At 39.8% G+C, this 16,618-nt stretch overlaps 1 protein-coding gene and 1 pseudogene across 2 annotated transcripts in view; both read left to right on the forward strand.

The window, feature by feature from the left end:
* Nucleotides 1-16,618, forward strand: part of Ube2q2 (ubiquitin conjugating enzyme E2 Q2) — a 71,478-nt gene that overhangs the window by 25,747 nt on the left and 29,113 nt on the right. For both annotated transcript variants that reach the window (XM_008823418.3, XM_008823416.3), the window contains 3 exons: nucleotides 5,102-5,158; nucleotides 11,837-11,977; nucleotides 15,971-16,055. In XM_008823418.3, the coding sequence (XP_008821640.1) occupies nucleotides 5,102-5,158; nucleotides 11,837-11,977; nucleotides 15,971-16,055 (283 nt within the window). The remainder of the gene's footprint in view (nucleotides 1-5,101; nucleotides 5,159-11,836; nucleotides 11,978-15,970; nucleotides 16,056-16,618) is intronic.
* On the forward strand, nucleotides 8,665-10,055 carry LOC103726048 (annotated as a pseudogene).

Here is a 16,618-nt window from a genome sequence, read left to right on the forward strand (position 1 = left end):
ATCCTGGGCTTCTCTTTTTTAATAATAGAGAGACTGATGTAGAATTTGTGAATTGCATGACAAAATTTTGAGTATCTTTGCATTTCCTTAATAAACATTATTAGGATGGATATGATAATATTTTGCTTTTATATTTTTACTGATACTCAGATTGTAGGATGGTTTTGTGTTTCTTTTTTAGGCTCCTGTTTCATTCCTGTATCAAGGTAATGACTTAGGAAGCTTTACATTTCTTTTCAATGATCTTGTGTATTTATTTATTTATTTATTTATTTATTTATTTATTTATGCCTTTTTTTGGAGAAGGGTCTCCATGTAGCCCCAGCTGGCCTGGAATTCACTATATAGACCAGGCTGGCCTTGAACTCAGGTATCCACCTGCCTCTGCCTCCCTCCCTGAGTGCTGGGACTAAAGGCTTGCACCACCATGCCTGACTGATCTTGTGTACTTCAGATTAGTAATTTTCAACCAAAGGCAGCTTTGTTTTCATGGGACCTTTGGAACTAGCTGGAGGCATTTTTGATTGTTATCACAGGCTACAGCAGATAGATACCTATTGTTGGCATTTTGTGAGTAGATAGGATACTTTGAAACATCCTGCAGTTCATGGAACCCCCACAACAAAGTATCTGGCCTGATGTATCAGTGTTGCTGAGGTGAAAAAAACCTTATTTTAAACAAACATTTGAGCCTGATCCATTTCTAAAGTAGTTTTCTTTATCCTGATTACTTCTTCTTGCCTGTTTTAATAGATTAGGTACTTGGAAAAGATTGTTCTTTTAAAAATGTGATGTGTTTTCTTTTCCGTATTCCCCCAGCATTTTAATTTTCTTCCTTTTCCTCATCTTTTTTTTTTTTTTGTCTTTGCCTTTTTGAGGTAGGGTCCTCCTAGAGCCTCAGCAGGCCTGGAACTCACAGAGATCTGCCCATCTCTGCCTCCTGAGTCCTGGGATGAAAGGTGTGCACCACCTTACCTTTTAAAAAAATGTATATTTGACTAAAATTATGTGTGTGTGCGAACGTGTGCATGTGTACATATATGTGTTTCTGTGGGGCCAGAGAGCAACCCCGGGTGTTTTTCAGGTAATGTCCACCTTTCTTTTTTAGACAGAATTTCTGACTAGTCTGAACCTCACCCAGTAGGCTAGACTTGCTGACATAAGAGCCTTAGGGAACTGCCTGTGTCTGTCTGCATCCCTAGTGCTTGGGATTATAGACACCCACTTATCATGTCTGGCTTTTACATGGGTGCCAGGAATCTGAACTCACGTTCTTACATTTGTTGGCAAGCACTTTAACAGCTGAGCTATTGCCCCATCCTTAAAATTACTTCTAAAAATATTTTATTATTTTTATTTTATGTGTATGAGTATCTGCCTGCATGTATGTAAGTACACCACATGCATGCAATACCTGTAGAGGTCAGAAGAGGGTGTCAGATCCCTTGGAACTGGAGTTTACAGATGGTTGTTAGCTGCCATGTGGGTGCTTGGAATTGAACCCAGGTCCTCTGGAAGAATAGTAGGTGTTCTTAACTGCTGAGTCATTTCTCTAGCCCTAAAATTACTTTTTTAGCAAACATGAGAGGTTGTACATTTTCTTTGCAAGCTGTTTGATTTCATTGTACAAGTTTAAAATTTGTATATATTTCTGATTAGCTTGTATTTCCTAAGTAGTTCTGTTACACCTTTTGTTCACATCACTCTGTTAAATTATTGTATGAAATACAGCGTATGCTGAAAATACAAAAACCTTAAGTTAAATAGAATGCATGGTTACGGTGAGATCCTGGGAGCTGTTCCCTAGCTACTACCCAGCAGCAGCAGCAGCAGCAAATTGTTAGCACAGCAGAAACCTTGCACACACTGCTTCAGATCTTCTTCTCTAGTTTTACCAGTCATGTATGCAGCCTCATATGATAGAGTTTGACGTTGCCTGCTGTTGAGCTGCATATTAAGAGTCGCTGTATGTACTCTTAATTTCGTAGTTTGCTTTTGCTCAGCAATGCATGTGAATTTCCTCCAGACTGTGTGAGCTGCAGTTCTCTTTTCATTGCTGTGTTTATCCCATTGTGTGAATGTAACAGACTGTTTACCCATTTGCCATTGAGTGTTCATGGACATTTAGGTTGTTTCTAATTGAATCATTCTACTTTTGGTCTCTGTGTAGTCGTTTCTCTGGGGCATGTACTGAGTTGATTTACTAGGGTATGAGTATCTGTTTCTTCAGCCCTACAGTTACCTAGACAGAGAACTTTCAGACATTTTTCAGATGACTTTTGGGCTATTTTTATTTTTATTTTTGTCAACCTGATCAGAGAATGTGGCTGTGAGCTCTCAACTACATTATCAGCAGTTTCTCAAACTTGACCCAGTGTGGTTGCTGTCTTTGCTATGCCAGGTAGATCATCAAGTCATATTCTGGTTTTGTATTTTTCTAGAAGGGTTTGGGTTGCAGAGATGTGTATAGTATACATAGAGTATTGAATACTTGGTGTCAGGTTTTAGCTTATAAAAAGTACGTTGGTGTGGAGGATCCAGTGGTGAAAGAACACATGTTTGCACACACGACTTCTGTTTGGATTGTCCTTGATATTTATTGTTGCAGACAAAAGTCTAGTGCCTTTCTGAGCCCTCTTTCTGTGTGTTTCATTTTTCTTTTTCTGGAAGTTGGTTTGGTTTTCTCTTTAACTGAATTCTGCTGTTTTGCTTTTTAGTATTTCTTTGGGGGTTTTCAGAGCCACTTCTTTCATCCTCTGGATGAGCATTAGGGCTCTGTGTGCCTGTCTTTCATGCCCCCTGACTGTCCTCTTACTTCTGACTCTTCTGATTTCCCTCATCTCTTTTCTTCATGTTGTAAGTGAATGTCTCACTTTTGTTCTTCTTAATCATAAATGTTTGTTTAGAGATGTCCATTGGGCTCTCTTAGCCCTTTACTGTTTTTCTTGCCTTCAAATGCTTATTCCTCAGAACGGGCCTGTCCTTTTTAATAACAATTTCCTTGTGTTTTGTGGGTACAGTAGTTTTTCAGTAATACTAAAGATGCCAGTTAGGTTTTAAATTTGATTTCCTTTACTTGCAATGCTTCAAATCAGTGTCTGGCTTTTTTATATGGTGCCTTTCAAAAATGTCAGTTTTCTTTAATTGCCTGTTGTTACTTGTTTATCTGCTCCTTTATAGCTGAGGTATATATACTCAGTACTAGTCGTTAAAACTGATGCTCATAGGATTGTCACTCACCTCTGCTGTAGACCTGTGCTCTTCTTCTGCAGCACAAGGATGGGGAGGTACTGGGAGTGTGCGGGTGATTTCTAGCTCCTGAGTCTGTTGGGAGATCCTGCTGTTGAGTTGAGCTATAGTAAAAGCATTCTCTCTTTTCTCTCTGGTTCTGACTCACATAGTGAGAAGACATCAAGGTAGCTAGGCTTCCCATAGAAGTGAATGATCCTTAGAAACTGTAGTTGAGGCAACTATAGCAATTGTGATTCATCTGGGAAAAAAAAGTCCTGTTATTTTTCTGTGGTCCCCTCAGTTAGAGTAGGTAAGGCTTTCCTAACCTAAGTGAGATTCCATCTGCTTTGTGTCTTCTAATGTGTCCCTACAGCTTTAGTTCACTGGAAGTAAGCACCTTCTGTGTTGTTTTTCTAGTGTGGCAATGAACTTTTTCTACTAAAGTCTTTTTTTCTCTCCCGTTCTGATTTTGTTTTTGTTTTGAGACAAGGTTTCGATTTGTAGCTCAGGCTAATTTAGAATTTATTATACAGCCTAAGCTGGCTTGAACTCACAGTAGTCCTGCTTCACCCCTCCTGGGTGCTGGGATTACAGGGGTGAGGCACTATCAGTGCCTGCTTTCAGGGGGTTTTAGAAAGAAGCCAGGCTACATGTTGAAATGACTTTTACCTTAGGATTTCACAAGCCTAACCGGCTTTGTGTTTTTGTCAAATTATCCTTTGCGGGAAGGACATTACTCAGCTTTCTTGTTTATAAAATGAAGGGTAGGGACTAGTTTGATGGTCACAGTCTTAGGCTAAAGTTACATGTCAGAATCACCTTAGTGTTTTTGAAAACAGATTCTCTGGAGAAAGTACAGAAATTAGCATTTCTTTCTCACCCTTGGCACACGGACTTTTCTTTGGGACCTTTAGACTAGTTATGTAGTTTGGAATATGTAATGTAGGGGAATGAAGAAAAGGATGAACCACAATTTTGGAACTGCCTTCCCCCTTTTCTCTTTCAGTTTCTAGGAGGTCAATAGTAAGCATTTAAAGCTCACCTTATGAATGAGATACACTCATGGAGACCTGAAGACCTTTAACTCTGGCTCAGGAGACTTCTCTTTTTGAACTTTAGATATGAAGACCCTTCCTAAAACCATTAAATGCAGTAAAATTGCATTTTATAGAGAAATATTCTATAATAAATAACTTGTTTAAAAAGAAAAACAGGCTTTTTAGTCAAGTAGTGATTATTTGTCATTTTTAGTTTTATAAAGTATCTTACTTCTTTATAACATACCTGACTATTTGAAATGTAAAGCAGTTGAATTTGTAGAAAGTTGAAATTAAGGCTTTTCAAGTTAAAAGAGTAGATAATCTGTAATTTAGAATATTTATTATAAGTAAAAGCACATATAACTATGTAAGTAAAATTTTTATTTTAAATTAGATTATGTTTTAAACATTTTCAGTTTCCTTATATCTGAATGCTTTTGTTTTTGTTTATTCTTAAGACATCTGTTACATTGGATTGTTTAAACTTGTTTCTTTTTAAGAAAACAAATGAATGGTTGTGTGTTAAGTCAAAGCTGGGTTTAAAAATTTAATGTTATGCTGGGCATGGTGGCGCACGCCTGTAGTCCCAGCACTTGGGAGGCAGAGGCAGGTGAATCTCTGTGAGTTCAAGGCCAGCGTGGCCTACATAGTGAGTTCCAGGCCAGTTGGGGCTACAGAGAGACCCTGTTTGAAAAAGACAAAAAAAAAAAAAGTGTTTCAGTTGTGATAACTTTGTGTTCATGGAGCTGCAGTGATAGTGATTGGTGGTGATAGTTTTCTAATGTAGTCTGTGTTCTGTGTAGCTTTGGCAAATTCTTCTTCTGTTTCAGAATGGGACAACTGAAGAGGTAACTTCAGAAGAAGAAGAAGAGGAAGAGATGGCTGAAGTAGGTATTTTATGTAAGAATATATTTCATGAATATCTTTTTTCCCATTTATTTTTGTGTATGTGGATATGTGTGTGTGCGTGCGTGCGTGTTTGTTAGTGTGTGGTTGTACCATGGTACACATGTGGCTATGGAGGACCCTTTCAGGAGTCCATGTTCTCTACCACGTGGGTTCTAAGGATTGGACTCAGGCCATCAGGCTTGGGGACAAGTACCTTTACCTGTTGATTTCATGAATATTTTGATGTTTGAACAATTCTTTAGCCTTTCTTTTGAACTAATAATGTTAATGGGGAGTAACAAAAAAGCGCATTTTATTTCAAATGGAGTATGATTGCTAAACTGTGACTTTGATTCCAGTTAACCACGTGCCTTTGAACAAATTGTTTTGTGTGTTTTATTTCCTAGAAAATGAGGGCTCTTAACATTAAACATTAGAATTATGTTTACACACAGAGGAAACATTTCCTCCATGCTTCCAAGTGAAGCCGTCTGCGGTCAAGCAGGACCTTTGACTTATCTTCACATAGATGGAACTGGTAAAAGAAAGGAGCCAGGGGCCCCTCCCAAGCCCATGTGACCCCTGAGGACCAGATCCTCAAACGACCTTAAGAGTAAAAATAAATTGATTTATCTGGGCCAACTGCATGGTCTTAAACAACCAAAATGAAAGTATAACAAAGATTAAAGGGATAGTACAATTCTTTAAAGAGTCCATGTGTATAGCTAAAGGCTACATAACAAGAAACAACGCCAGACAGGAGATACCTTCCTTTGAGTTGTTGACTAGAGTGGCCCAAGAGTCTCCCAAACAGTAACCCAGCATAGAACTGGGAAAATGAACAGCAGACCCCAATCTTATCTAAAGGAATATTGGCAACTGCTTGCTGCTAGATGAGGAAGAGCTGACTAGACTATCATCCACTCAGTGGATGGACAAGCACTGGGGAACAGCTGTGGGCACTGACAACACAGTGGACAGTGACAGGGTTGATGGAGTACATGGGCTCCAGTGGGAGTAGAGGGCTATGGGAGGGTGTCACTTGGGATGTGGGTCTATAGATGAATAAGATTGTTTGGGATGTTTTGTATGAAATACACACACACACACACACACACACACACACACACAAAATAAATTTTAAAAAAGGAGTTACATTTGAAGAAGAAACATAAATATTTGCTTTATGTTAATTAGTAGATGTGAAAAACATTACCATTGAAATCTATCTGATGACTTTATATCCATGTTCAGGTGCCAAGGATCTCAGAAAGTAACTGAATGTGACTAGTAATAATTAGATATATAGAGATTAGAGATGCATGTGCAAACATCTAAGTGTATTAAAATGCAATAAAGTCCTTGTTCAATTGTCTTACAGGGTTTATATTGGGTACAATATTGTATATCTGTATTAATTCAACTGTAAACCTAAAAATTTACAGCCAATTTTGAAAGAGATGCGTCTTAGCTCTGGAAATTGTTATTGAGTATGTCAATGCTGTTGTAATGAAATGCTTCTTCTAATTATGTGGTTATTAAATAATTAAACAATAAAAATATTATGTTTACATTTACGAATAAGCAATATTTACCTTATAATTTGGTTACTTTTAGGAATAGCTACTAAGTTTAAAAAGGGTTGTATTTACTGCTGGGAAGATGGCTCAGATGATAAAGTGCTTGCTGGACAAGCATGTGGACCTGCGTTTGGATTCCCAGCACTCAACAATAAAAAAACAAAGCTGTGTGCAGTGAATTGTGCCTGTGACTTCAGCTGGGAGGTAGAGACAGGAGAATCACTGGGACCTCCTGTTCAGCCAGACAAGTTAGCCAATCAGCCAGTCCCAGGTTTAGTGAGAGAATTTGTCTCAAAAGATAACATGGAAGCTGGGCATGGTGATGCCAGTGCTTGGGAAGCAGAAGCAGGTTGATCTCAATGAGGTCGAGATCTATAGAGTTGCAGGCCAGCTGGGACTATAGGGAGAGTCTCTCTCTCTCTCTCTCTCTCTCTCTCTCTCTCTCTCTCTCTCTCTCACATAGACACACATGCATGTGCACACACACAAGTGGAGGGTAATTGAGGAAGAACTCAACATTGCCTTTGGGCGCCATGCATATGTCCACACACAAAAAGTTTTGTATTTGAATAAAAGGAAAGTTGGACAACTTTGCAGAGACTACTCGCTAGAAGCAATGACACTGTATCTTGCGGAAAACCATCTAAGAACTTCGTTTTAGCTTGTTTTGTGCTGCTGGAATTAGAATATCTGGGACTGGGTAATTTGTAAAAGAACAGAAATTTATGTTCACACAGTTCTGAAAGATAGGGAGTTGGGCTAGCATTTAGTGTCTGGAGAACCTTTGTGTCCTATGTGGTAGAAGGCATAAGGTCGAGGGAGCAAGCTAGCAAAATGATCTGTTAAGCTGCTTTTATAAAGGCCTTAATCCTATCACTGAGAAAGGAGGGTGTGTACCTAATCATCTGTTAAAGGCCCCATGTCTTAATGCCAACACATTATAATACCTGATATGTGGAGGGGGGATACATTCAAACCATGACAAATTCAGAAGCAAATTCCAAAGACATTGAATTAGTTGTCAGTCACTGACAAATCTTTAGGCTTTGAGGTTTGAATTTAAGTTCAAGTTTTGAAAAGATCTATGTCTCCATTGACCAGATAAAATGTATATAGATTTTTTTTTTTTTTTTTTTTTTTTTTTTTTTTTTACTCCCTGTAGTCCCAGCTGGCCTGGACCTCACTGTGTAGACCAGGATGGCCTTGAACTCACAGAGATCTGCCTGTCTCTGCCTCCCAAGTGCTGGGACTTAACAGACATGCACCACCATGCCTGGCTTGAAAATGTATATAGATTTTTATGATTTTTAACACAATTTTTTGATCTTACATTTATTCAGACTTTTACCTTTCTTTCTAAAATCTTTAAAATATAATTTGGAAACATGTCAAAGCTAAATAAGTAATTATAGTCTTGTGTCTGTGAGTAAAATAATTCTTAAAATTGTCCAATTAGAATGACTTTTTGGGAGGTAGACTGTTTGCTTTGATGTTTTCTTGCAGTTTAGCTTAGGTGGGATAAATTACATGAAAACATTAAAGCTTTTCCGTGAACCAGAACCGAGTGAAATAGACATACTCAGAGTTTCAAGACATTTCTTTTTCTTCTCACAAGATTAACAAGTTAACACTTAGGGGAATCTAGAAAGATAGGACAGTACTTTGGAGGTGTCACATTAAGAAAGGTGAAAAGGACAGTTCAGGATACTAACATACTGTAGTGGAAAAGGCTTTGGGTGTGTTTCGGGGTACCAGATGTCGTCCTTTTGGTAGTGGAGAGTTGATGTGTTAGAGTCCTAGAATGTAGGATTGGCTAGAAAAGGGAGAGGGCTAAGTTTTTTGAATTAGATTGACTATTCCAAAAAACTATCTTTGCATTGTTCCTGGGTCCTGCTCCCCACTCACTGAGCCACCTTCCCCACCTGCCTCCTCCTCCACTGGGTACTCTGGCAGCTTTCTCATTAAAATTTTTGAACTCTCACTTTCTTTTTCACCCATTGCATCCCATCACTGTGCCCTACCGTGTCAGCTGGATTGTGGACACCAGCTCCAGGGTCACCACCAAGGACTTAGAAGGAAATTGTAGAGGAGGCAGAGAATGGAAGAGATGCATGTGACAATGGGAAAATGGGGAACAGGAGGCTGACAGTGAAGTAGCTGAAGAGGAAGAAAATGGGAAGGAAGAAGAGGAGGAAGAGGAAGGTGATGGGGAGGAAGAGCATGGCAATAAAGATGAAGAGACTGAGGCCGCTGTGGGCAAGTAGACAGCTGAAGATGGTGAGGATGATGATGTTGGTACCAAGAAGCAGAAGACCAATGAGGATGACTGGACAGCAAAAGAAAAGTTACACTTAAAAGGCCACCATGACCTTTCCCTTTCCACTTCCCGCCTCAGAATCTAAACATGGTTACTTTGAAAAAGAGAGGCAGACCCTCCTGCCCACAGCAGGCAGTGCCAGCCACATACGACATGTGCTTTCCATCACCCACCAAAACAACAACATGAATTTTAATACTTATTTTACTCATAGACACAAGCCTGTAACTACCAATTTAGTTTGCCATAGTCTCAAAGTATATTTCCAATAGATTAAAAAAGAAAAAGAACCAAAAAAGAAAAAGAAAACCTTAAAAAAGAAAAAGGAAAAATCTTCCAACACCCCGCTTTTTTTCTCAAGACTACGTTAAAAGAAAAAATTTTTTTTTATTTACAGTTTGTATTTTTGCCCATATTGTTAGGAGTCAGCCATTTGTAAAGTTAGTGGCTAGCCAAACCAGCCTTGGAAGCATTCTCTTTCTACTTTTTACCACTCGTGTGTGACCATATTCTTTGTAATCTCAAAGGAGGAAAAAAGCCTTGTTAAAAAAAAAAAGGAAACAAGCTGGGCTTGGTGGCTTAATCCCAGTGCACTAGGGAGGCAGGTGAGATCAAGGCCTGCCTGGTTAAGTTCTAGGCCAATTGGGGCTACAGGGAGACCCTGTCTCAAGAAAACAAAAACAAAACAACAAGACAATCAAACAATAACAAAAACCCAGTCTTCTGAGCAGTCCAGTCTGTGGACCTAGCAGTACTATAAGTAGTTGGTTTGTATGAGATGGTTAAAAGGCCGAAAATAAAAGGTTGCCTTTTTTCTTTTTTTTTGTCTATGCAGTTGCTGTTTATTTTTATTTAGTTTGGCCTGTTTGATGTTTGTGTGAAAGAATGCCCAACAATAAACCTGAATTTTATTTTGTGGAGTTGATCTAACAACAGAAAATTTGAATTAGAGACAGACATTTCTGTTTAATATGGCTGTTGGTGAGAAGGCCATAAGCAGTGAATAGTGTGCTGTGAATATTGTTTTAGGAAGATAATGATGAAGCCTGCTTGCGATTTGCTGATTAAAATTCATGTGAAATGTGTGGATGGAAATATGACTGAAGTTAAAGGTGGAGGCGGGGGAAGGGGAAAGGGAAGGGGAGAGGGCGAAGAAGTGAGGAGGAGGAGGAGGAGGAGGTGGTGGTGGTGGTGGTGGTGGTGGGGGTGGTGGTGCGGCGGTGGGTAGCAACTGAGGGCATTTGATGGAATTCTGAAGATAAAGTATAAGATGGAAGATAGGGCTGAAAGGTGGTCCACCAAAGAGTGCCACGGAGTGGGAAGTCCTGTACTGAGTCTGTTTAGGAACAGAATGTAATGGGCTGAAGAGCTGACTTCCCAAGAAAGAGACCCATTGAGTTTGGATTGAACGTGGTTATCAACCTGGTCTAAAATCATAATCTGTGTGAAAAAAATCGAGATAAGTAAAAATTCTTTTAGAGATTTTGGTAATTGAAGTAGAGTAGTAAGGTACTTGAAAAAGTTAGTATTAAAAATCTTGTGCATTGATTTGTGTGTGTAAGATCAGATGGCATGGAAAGGACGGAGCAGAATGATGTGGTAAAGATGTTGACCTGGTGGTAGTTTTCAAATTCTTGTTCTGATTTTTTCCCCTAATTACAAAAGCCAATAGGTTATTACCACAGACAACTTCCAAAACTCTAAATGTGTGTCTCTTAAAGTCGGTTTTTTTTGTTTTTGTTTTTGTTTTTTTTTTTTTGGTCTTTTTTAGACAGGGTCTCCCTGTAGCCCCAGCTGTTCTGGAACTCACTGTGTAGACCAGGCTGGCCTTGAACTCATAGAGATCTGCCTGTTTCTGCCTCCCAAGTGCTGGGATTAAAGGTGTGCACCACCACACCTTTAAAAGACTGGCAAAGTCTTTCTTTTTTTTTTAAAAAAAAATTATTTTTATTTTATGTGTATGTGTGTATTGCCTGCATGTGTGTAAGTGCACCTGTGTTGTACAATGCCCGAGGAGGACAGAAGAAGCCACTGGATCCCCTGGAACTGGAGTTACGGACAGTTGTTAGCTGCCAACTTGCTGGGATTAAAGGCACAAACTACTATGCCCAGATAAATAAAGTTCTTGGTACCAGCCACTAAACTGCTTCAAAAGTACTTCTTAGGGGCTGGAGAGATGGGGTTAAGAGCACTGACTGTTCTTGCAGAGGACCTGGTTTCCATTCCCAGGACCCATATGGTGGCAAACACCTGTCTGTCTTACTTATTATTTTTATTTTGTGTGTATGAGTGTATTGCCTGCATGTATGTGAGTGCACCGGTGTTGTACAGTGCCACAGAGGTCAGAAGAGGGCTTCAGATTCCCATGGAACTGGAATTAAGGACTGTTCGTTGCCACCATGTGGGTGCTGGGAATCGAACCTGGGTCCTCTGCAAGAGTAGTCAGTACTCTTAACCGCTGAGCCTTATCTCCAGTCCCCCCAAAATAAAAAATTTTAAAAGTTCCTCTTAATAGAAAATTCAAAAGATGGCATATTTGATAAGTCATGACTTTGTAAAGCTATTAAATCTGATGTACTCAGTCTAGTTTTTAAATAAACCAAGATATTAAAGGAGAGAACCTTCTGAATGGAATATGGAAGCTTTCCTTGTCCTTGTAGAGTAGATGCATCCTGCCTTTCTGGAACCTATGTATTCTAGTAAGAAATTATCTTTTGGCAGAAGAAGCTCGTGAAGAAAAATAACTAGAATGAGCTAAGTAATTTTTTTTCTTTTTGTAGGATATAGAAGACTTGGATCACTACGAGATGAAGGAAGAAGAGCCCATTAGTGGGAAAAAGTCCGAGGATGAAGGAATTGAAAAAGAAAATTTGGCCATATTGGAGAAAATTAGGAAGACTCAAAGACAAGACCATTTAAATGTAAGTGTGAGTAGATATCTCAAGGACTTGGTGGTTAAATAGGTAGTAATTGGGTAATTAATGAAAACACGAGTCTCACTGCCTTCCCCCTCTATCCCTGTCATAGTAGTGGATTCAGTCATATGCTTTTGTTGATCTAGGCAGCCTCTCTTGACTGTTGGCAGCCACACTCTACCCTGTTCACCTGTTCTTCAGGTTTTGGAATGGTCTGCTGATACCCTGTGTAATAACCCCATCCTGGTCAGCTTTAATTGTCAACTTGACACAACCTAGGATCACCTGGGAAGAGAGTCTCAGGGAGGGTTTGTGTGTGTCGGGTTGGCCTGTGGCATGCCTGGGGCTGGGGGTACTTGTCTTAATTGATAGGGGAAGACCCAGCCCACTGGGCAGCACCATTCCTTAGGCAGGGATGGGTTTAGGGGTGTGTGGGGGGATAGGGAGAGAGTCTTGAAATTATGTTGAGCAAAGCAAGCAAGGTTAGCATGTGTGTGGTTTGTTTCTCTTTGCTCTTAACTGTGATATGATGTGGCAAGCTGCTCGAATTCTTGCTTTGGCTTCTTCACAATGGTGAACTGTGACTTGGAATTTGTAAGCTGAATTAAATCCCTTGCTCCCCTAAGTTGATTTTTGTCAGTTTATTTTATCACAGCAACAGAAATGAAATTAGAAACCACTCCCACCCCCTTGTATCCTGCTGCTGCTGTTCCTTTGCTTGCTTTCCTACTGTGAGAGTATGCTTAGATTCAGTCTCCTACAAAGTATTATTCAAATTCTTTCTCCTCCATGAAGCTGACCTCTGGTCTGTTGTGCCCTGATCAAACCCAAAGTAATTTTTCTCTTACTTTAACATTTCTTATGAGAAGCGTGTAGCAGTATGAAATGTACAGTTTGGTGATACCTATGTTCTCAACTTTAAAATGTAGACAGACAGTATATACCTTTTGAATGACTTGTGAAAAAAGAAAGCTGTATGTGTGTATGTGTGTGCATGTTATTATATACATACATAATGTCTAGAGAAATGTACAGTGATAATCTATCTGATATACCTTGTATTAGAGTTATTTATTATCACTACAAAATCTGAGGACTCTTTGCTTTGTTTTGAACAGTGAATGAATTGTTATGCATGTTAATGTCAATTGTAAGCAGGTAGATTCTTACCCCTCATTCGGTCTTATTTACTATATTAATTTAATTGGCAAGCCTTTTTCAATAGCAAGGAAATTTAGATAAGCCCATGTCATATTTTTTTATGTTTGAGAATGTCATACGTGAGTTTATTATTTCTGTCCCTCCCAGTCCCCCTCCAAGTCTTCCCATGTCCCTCCCTCCCAATTACTTGTCCTCTTCTTTGATTATTATTGTTACATATGCATATGTTTACAAACATGCATGTGTGTATACATATATACATAAGACACACAAATAATGCACTGAATCCAAGAGAGCTGGTGTGTAGCTCTCTTTAGGACAGTCCACTTGTAATTAGATAACCTCTCAGGGAACTAGTCCTTGGAAAAACTGAGTTTCCCTCCCTCAGCATGGATTGATTGTCTGCAGCTCTTCATCTTCTGGTGGGACCCTGTGAAAATTTCTCCATCCACCTTGGCTTGTAAACTGCTTTTGTCTTTGTGAAGATTTTGTTAAGACTACGACACTGTAGATTTCATTAGGGTAGCTTTCCTATCATGTCTGGAATGCATTAACTAGCAGCAGGTGTCTTAAATTCTTAAATTCTTTTTGCTCCATTTTCTGTGATTGTTCCCTGAGCCTTAGGTGTAAAGGTTGCATTGTAGGTGTGTCACCTAGAGCTGGGCACCTCAGAGTCACTTATTCTTCGGGTTTGACCAGTTGTAGAACTTCAAGTCTGTGTCTTTTTGGGGGGGATCTTTTTGAGACAGGGTCTCCTGTAGCCCCAGCTGGCTTGTAACTCTCTATGTAGACCAGGCTGGCTTTGAACTCACAGAGAGCCACCAGTTTCTGCATTCTGAGTGCTGGGATCAAAGGTGTACGCCACCATGCCCTACTCATAGACTCTCCAGAGCCTATGTAATGCTGGGTGAGTGTGGTGGCCTGTCAGTGTTTCTAGCGCTTGGAAGGTAGAGACAGGATCTTCTGAGCAGGTAGGCTAGCTATATTGGCAAGCTCTGGGTTCATTGAATAAAGTAGAGCACAATCCAGAAAAACACCCTCCCTCCCAAGCCTTGGGCTCTCAGGAACACATGCATATGCATACACATGTATATCATATACACATGTATATCATATATACATGAAAAGGAAAAAAAAAACACATAGCTGGGAAATACTACCTTTATAAACTCATTTTCTCCCACAGAGTAGTGTAACTTCTACAATCTCTAATTAAAGAACTTTGTTCTTACTATGTTTAATTAATTAATTAATTAATTTTGTGTGTGTGTGTATGCATGCACGTGTGTTTGCCACAGTTTTACTTGGGGGTCAGAAGACAACTTGTGGGAATAAGTGCTCTCCTTTCACATTGTGGGTTCTAGGATTGAACTCAGTTCATCAGGTTTGATGTAAGTGCCTTTACCAGCTGAGCCATCTTGCTGGCCCCAAATCTTTATTTATTTTTTTGAGACAGAGTCTCCTTGTAGCTCCAGCTGACCTGGAACTCAATACATAGTCCACGCTGGCCTGCCTCATACAGAGATCCATCTGCCTCTGCCTCCCGAGTGCAGGATTTAAAGGGGTATTCCACCATGCCTGGTCAAAATCTTTAATTTCACATGACCAAAAACTAATGTGATTCATCCTTAGGCTTAATAGGAGATTGGTGCCTTTTCATCTTTAGAGAAGTTTTAATGCTGTAAAGAACTACAACTAGTTGTATGAAGGCAAATGTCATTTTCTCAAGATGTAAACTGACTTTGAGTGTAACCAACCGTCTTGCTTATAGTCTTGTTAATGGAACTCTGTTTTTGTCAGTAATGTGGTGTTGTGAGAGTCTTCTAGTAGTTTTAGAAATTGGAGTTCAGAATCGACACATAATGAATTCTAGCACTATTGCAAGAACCCTTGATGGTCTAGACATGCTGCTAGATGGTTCTTCCTTAATTACAAGAAACAACTGCCAGGTGTGGTAGTGCATGCCTTTAATCCCAGCACTCAGGAGGCAGAGGCAGGCTGATCTCTGTGAGATAAAGGCCAGCCTGGTCACCATAGTGAGTTCCAGGTCATGTGCAGCTACAGAGAGACACTGTCTTAAAAAACCCGCTGGGCGTGGTGGCACACTCCTTTAGGGAGACAGAGGCAGGTGGATCTCTGTGAGTTCAAGGTCAGCCTGGTCTACATAGTGAGTTCAAGGCCAGCCTGGTCTACATAGTGAGTTCCAGGCCAGTTGGGGTTACTGGGAGACCCTGTCTCAAAAAAAAAAACAAACAAAAAAACAAAACAGGTGCTGGAGAGATGGCTCAGTGGTTAAGAACACAGGTTGTTCTTGCAGAAGACCCTGGTTCAAATCCCAGCACCCACATGGCAGCTAACAACTGTCTGTAACTCCAATCCCAGGGGATTTGACAGCCTCTTCTGACCTTTGCAGGAATTGCACAACATGAGTGTATTTACCTACATGCAGGTAATACATCATACACATAAAATTTAAAAAAATGCAAGATTGGGGCTGGAGAAATGAGTCGGCAGTTAAGAGCACTGGCTGCTTTTGCAGAGGACGTGGATTGGTTCCCAGTACCCACATGTAGCTAACAACTGTCTATAATTCCAGTTCCAGGGGATCTGATGCCCTCTTCTGACCTTTGAGGGCACTGCATGTCACAGGTGCACCTAAATGCAGGCAATACACTCATAAAATAAAAAATATAGTAAATATTAAAAAGAGTAAATGACTAGGCTGACACTTCATGATCTTTAACTGAGCTTCATTGACTTAATGTTGTGTGGTGATTACTGTACATTTTTTTATATCATGTTCCAGTGCCTTACATCTTTCATTTCTTGATGTTTCAGGGTGCAGTTTCTGGGTCCGTGCAAGCTTCAGATAGACTTATGAAGGAGCTCAGGGACATCTACAGATCACAGAGTTACAAGACAGGTAAGGACGTCACTGTCTTTGCTGCCTCTGTTTTGCTCTCTCCTCCAGATCTTTCTTCTGTTTCTTTTGAATAGTGTTAGGGGAGCCATTTGGTCTAGGCTGGCTTTAAACTCACTTTCCGCCCAGTGATGGGATTACACTCGCATGCCACCAAACCTGGCTTAGATAGTGCTATTGCGGTTAGCCACTGTGTGGTTGCTGGGAATTGAACCTGGATCCTCTCTGGAAGAGGACCATCTTTCTTTCCAGCTCAAGAAGAAGATAACTTTAATTCATTGGAAAAGATAGCATTGATTCAGGAATTCTGAGTTATCCTATAAAAATGACTAGAATTATGTAAAAACAAAGTTCTTGATTTATAGAGTTACTGCCTGTAACTCCATCTCCATGGGATCCAACACTCTCTCCTGGCCTCCACAGGCATACATAGAAGTGGCATACATTTGCACAAATGTACACACAAGTAAAATACTAAAAATAAATCTTTAAAATAAAAAGATTGACAATAGATGTATGTATGGTATATAAAAAGAATGACAAAAGCGATCTCAGAAAGCTGAAGA

Source organism: Nannospalax galili, unplaced genomic scaffold (assembly GCF_000622305.1).
Source record: "Nannospalax galili isolate Female #2095 unplaced genomic scaffold, S.galili_v1.0 scaffold28, whole genome shotgun sequence".
Classification (NCBI taxonomy): domain Eukaryota; kingdom Metazoa; phylum Chordata; class Mammalia; order Rodentia; family Spalacidae; genus Nannospalax; species Nannospalax galili.